The sequence below is a fragment of the Prinia subflava genome, chromosome 16, assembly GCF_021018805.1.
Source record: "Prinia subflava isolate CZ2003 ecotype Zambia chromosome 16, Cam_Psub_1.2, whole genome shotgun sequence".
Taxonomy (NCBI): Eukaryota; Metazoa; Chordata; class Aves; order Passeriformes; family Cisticolidae; genus Prinia; species Prinia subflava.
This window is the reverse complement of record NC_086262.1, coordinates 2,848,564-2,853,099: the sequence shown is the minus strand read 5'-3', so window position 1 is coordinate 2,853,099 and position 4,536 is coordinate 2,848,564. Positions and strand designations below refer to the sequence as shown.

The following is a 4,536-nucleotide window of genomic DNA, read 5'->3' as shown; positions in this document are numbered from 1 at the left end:
CTAGGTGCTGGCTGTTTCAGTAAATCTGTCTGCAGGGTGGGCACCCCCCTGGTGCTGTCTGTCCTTGGCCTCCTGTGGGCACTGACTCTGTAGGTGGGAGTCCTTGGTATGACACCCCCAAGCCCCTCATCCCACACAGGGCAGCACAGTCAGGATTTTATCCTTATTTTTATCCCTTCTGAAACCAGAGCCCTCTCTAGCAGCTCCTGGGACAGCAGAGCTGGAGAAGCACAGGCTGAGCTGCCGTGTGTGCACCCGCAGCTCCTGGGGCAGGGCCGGTCCCAGGCTGTGATCATCATCCCCTGCTGCAGAGCCAGAGGCTTGCAGGAGGTAAATTAATGGGTAAGAAGAGAAAAGCCGTGGATTAATCTAGTGCTGAGGATTTAGAGCTGAAGCTGTTCCATGGCACGCCTGGCCAGAAAAGGGATAAAAAGCTTTTGTCTGCAGAACAGGGGGGAAAACCTGCTGCTGCTGCTGCTGGGAGTGTGTCCCACCCTGCTGCTCCCCCAGCCCTCCCTGGTGTCCCGACAGACCAGGCCTGCATGGCCCTGCCTGGAGGTCACCCAGGGCTCTTCCCTGTTTTAACAAAGGGCACTGCACTCGCTGTCCCTGCGCTCTGCAGCCTGGGGCTCTGTACAGCTCTGGGCTCTGCAGTTCAGGGTTCTGCTCTGGGCCAAGCTCATGTGCTTGGGGTTGATGAGAGTCCCTTAAAATTCCCTGTCCCCAGGAGCTGCTCCTCTGCAGCCTGGTTCCCAGAGGTCCCTGCCCTGGGAATGAGCACTGTCACCTTCCTGTCACATTCCTGTCACCTTCCTGTCACCTGGCAGCTGTCAGGAATCTCCACTGGGTCACCCTCCGTGCTGGAGGGAAGGAAGAGGGAGCCTGGGGGCAGCGAAGGGCTGGCCCAGAGTCTGAGAGCAGCCGTGTGCCTGTGGGGTGGCAGCAGGGGGGCGGCGGGACCGGGAAACTCCCGGCTCCGAACCCCGGAGCCTCCGGGAGGCGCTGGGGACAGCGGCGGGGCCCGGCCGTGCGCAGCCCAGAACGGCCACGCGGTGGCGATGTCCGGCCGCGCAGCGCCGCGGCGGGCGGGAACGGAGCGGGAAACGGAGCGGGAATGGGGCGGGAAAACGGGAATGGAACGGGAATGGAGCGGGAACGGAGCGGGAATGGGGCGGGAAAACGGGAATGGAGCGGGAACGGAGCGGGAATGGAACGGGAAAACGGGAATGGAACGGGACCGGGAATGGAGCGGGAATGGAACGGGAAAACGGGAACGGGAAAACTGGAACGGAGCGGGACCGGGAATTGAACGGGGAAACGGGAATGGAGCGGGACGGCGGGAATGGAGCGGGACCGGGAATGGAGCAGGAATGAGATGAGAAAACGGGAATGGTGCAGGACTGGGAATGGAGCGGGAATCGAATGTGACAGCGGGAATGGAACTGGAATGGAGCGGGAAAACGGGAACTGCGTGGGACTGGGAATGGAGCGGGACAACAGGAATGGAACAGGAAACGGGAATGGAGAAGGACAGCAGGAATGGAATGGGAATGGAACGGGAAAATGGGAATGGAACAGGACAGCGGGAATGGAACGGGACCGGGAATGGAACAGGAAAACGGGAATGGAGCAGGAATGGAATGGGACAGCGGGAATGGAGCAGGACAGCGGGAATGACCCAGGGCAGCAAGAATGACCTGGAGCAGTGGGAGTGACCTGGCACAGGCTGGCTGGGCCTGAGCAGGTTCCATGCCCGTGTCTCTGCCTGTGCCCGTGTCCATGGCTGTGTCTGTGCCTGTGCCAGCCCTGCCCATCTCCCTCCTCCCCCGCCACCCCTCCCCAGCAGGGCCTTCCCCAGTGCCCACACCCGGCACAGGCACTGGGTATCCTCAGGATGAGGGGACAGCAGGGATGCCCTGCAGGCCCCTCAGCCCAGCTGCTCCCACCACCCCGTTTCTCCATCAGGCCCCTGCAGGGAGAGCAGCCACAGAGGCACGTGCTGCATGCCACAGCAGTGTTTTATTAAGTGGGGTGGGAGGGTCAGGCAATGGGGATCAGCCAGAGCAGCCAGGGCTGCCACTACTGTGCCCTGCGGGCCATCAGCATCTCTCGGATGTTGTCTTCTGCTTCCTTCACGCTCCGCTCCAGGTACGACTTCTTCTGCTGCAAGGCAGAAACCAGAGGTAAGTCAGGACCCCCAGCCCTGCCAGCACAAACCTGGGTGCCAGGGCTCAGAGACACCCAGGCAGAGCTGTGGGTGCTGCCTGGGGCACCCACCACACTGCAGGTGTCCTGTGTGGGGACAGCAGTTACACATTCCCAGAGACACAGGGGGTAGGGCAGTGTTTGCACAAACTGAATTTTGTTCCCCCCCAAACCTTCTCAGAGCTGCCGGGGCTGTTGTAACAGTGGCACTGCAAGAAGTGGGAGCCATGAACCTCAGCAAGGAAGGAAATCAAATCAGATCCTATAACTCTTGGGGCCTAGAGAGGGACTGACATGCCAAGGCCTCCTTATGGAGACACAGCAAAACCCTCTCCTTGGGCACAAAAGTTCTTTTTCCCAGCTGGGCCATTTTCTAACCCTGTCTCGTCCTTTCTATCAGCAATTCCCTGGCATCGTCATCAAATACGTGTTTCCTTAATCATCTGTAATTAGGCTGGGCTTGGCAGGGAAGCAGCCCCAAGCCATGCATCCCAAGATAGGAATTCAGCATGCAGCGTTTTTTCCTGCTAGTCTGGGTGCTCCTCTGTGGCTGGAAAAATCAGCACTTGGCTCTTGGACTATTTTCTCTGGGTTTCCAAACAACAGACACAACAGTCTCCTCGGGGTTGCTGTGAGCACAGGCTCCCGTGCTGCCCATGGAGAGCCCTGCTCTGGGCCATGCCAGCTCCCAACGAGCACTGGCAGGATTGGAATGAAATTCCAGGAGTCCAGGCCTCTGCCCACCCTGCCAGGGGCTCTACCAGTCACCTCCCCAGTGCCAGGGGCCCAGTACAGCAGCAGTGGCCCCAAAGCCCACCCAAAGCAAGGGCAGGAGAAGGGCAAGAACTGGTGCTGCCCTGAGAGCCTCAGCCTGACTTCTGTGAGCCCATGGGACTGGTAATGCTGAAAGTCCATTGCCTGTAGAGCAGCGCTGCTGCCACCGCTGCCCCTCCGTCCCCCTGCCGGGCACAGCTGGAGACACAGCTGGAATGTCCCTGCCGTGAGGACACGGCCCCCAGCCCTGCTTCTAAAGGCTCCAGGGTTTGTATTAAACACTGGAGGCTGCTGTGACAGCCAGGGCCAGCGTTATGGCCCCGGGTTCCTTGTCCCTCTCCCCGGTCCCCAGACACGTGGGGTCCCTTTCGCTTACAGGAACTGCTTTTGAGGAAACCACAGCGAGAGGAAGAGCAGCCACAGGTTCCCACTGACGCAGTGACACACGAGCAGGGCTCTGTCACCGCCGCGCTGTCCCCACGCTGCCCGCACAGACGTCGAGGGATTTCACACACAGGGAACTGACTCCGAGGGCAGCAAGAGGAGACAGGCACAAAAAACCCTTGTGGCTCAAAGCTTCACTTTGCTCTGCTGACAGGAGAGTGGCAGCAGTAGAGCTGACTTCTGGAAGATCATTTTTAAGAAGGTTTTTTTTAACACCATTAAATTAGTGCATGAAATGGTCTTGCCCTCCTGTCCTCTCCCCTGCCCACCAGGCAGCAGGAGACAGCTCCAGAGACAGCTCTCCACAGGCACGCTGTCCAGCAGGACTGGCAGAGCCCAGGAGCTGGCAGGCTGCAGCCATGCCAGCAGAATTTCAGCCATCCCAGGAAGCCCTGCTGGCGCCTGTGTGGGCCCCATTTCCATGAGGACTGGGGACCCTGCCACAGCAGAGGAGCCCCCACACGGCCCACACGTGGACCCACACTGCTCACCCCTGCACAGTGCCCTGCTCTGCCCTCCCTGTGGCAAAGGGCCTGGGTTTAAGGCCATTTCTGCACTCAGGCAGCACGTGCAGTCCCAGGTAGGGCAGGATGCAGGATTCAGGGGATTTTTCTTTGCCTCACTCTCCTTGGTCACCAAACTTCTGAGGCACAAAAATGTGGGCTGGTCCCAGTACCTCTACTCCCTCCCAGCAGCAGTTTCCAGGGAATCCCATCTCCGGGCTCCAGGAGCATCCTCTGAGCATCAAGGGCAGCCCTGCACCCGCAGCCAGGGGCTGCAAACTCCCCAAGCTGTCCTGCAGGCAGTGCCGGAACCAGCACAGGGGCTGGCTCCCACCCCAGCACACGGCCCTGGTCACAGGCAGGAGGAGCAGACGGGCGCCACATTTTCCGAGACACGTGGCAGGAGCGAGGTGTTTCTTCCCCGGGAAGGGGGAAGTGCAGCCCGGGCTCTGCTTCGGCAATCACGGGAGAAGGAGCGGGAGGCTGTGTGCAAACCCCTCCTCTCTGCGATTACCGGGGTCTAGACAGGAAGCTCCGTCTCTCCGGGGACAGCGCCGGGTGAGCGGCTGACACACGCTCTGCCCACTCACACCAGAGCCCAGAGACTCGG

General features: G+C 60.3%; 1 protein-coding gene across 1 annotated transcript in view; it reads right to left on the bottom strand.

Annotated features, from left to right (window-relative positions):
* Positions 1-2,000: 2,000 nt before the first annotated feature.
* PFDN1 (prefoldin subunit 1) overlaps positions 2,001-4,536 on the bottom strand; it is a 32,225-nt gene continuing 29,689 nt past the window's right edge. Inside the window, exon 4 of the mRNA XM_063413540.1 lies at positions 2,001-2,163. Coding sequence (XP_063269610.1) covers positions 2,080-2,163 — 84 coding nt within the window. The 3' untranslated portion in view covers positions 2,001-2,079. The remainder of the gene's footprint in view (positions 2,164-4,536) is intronic.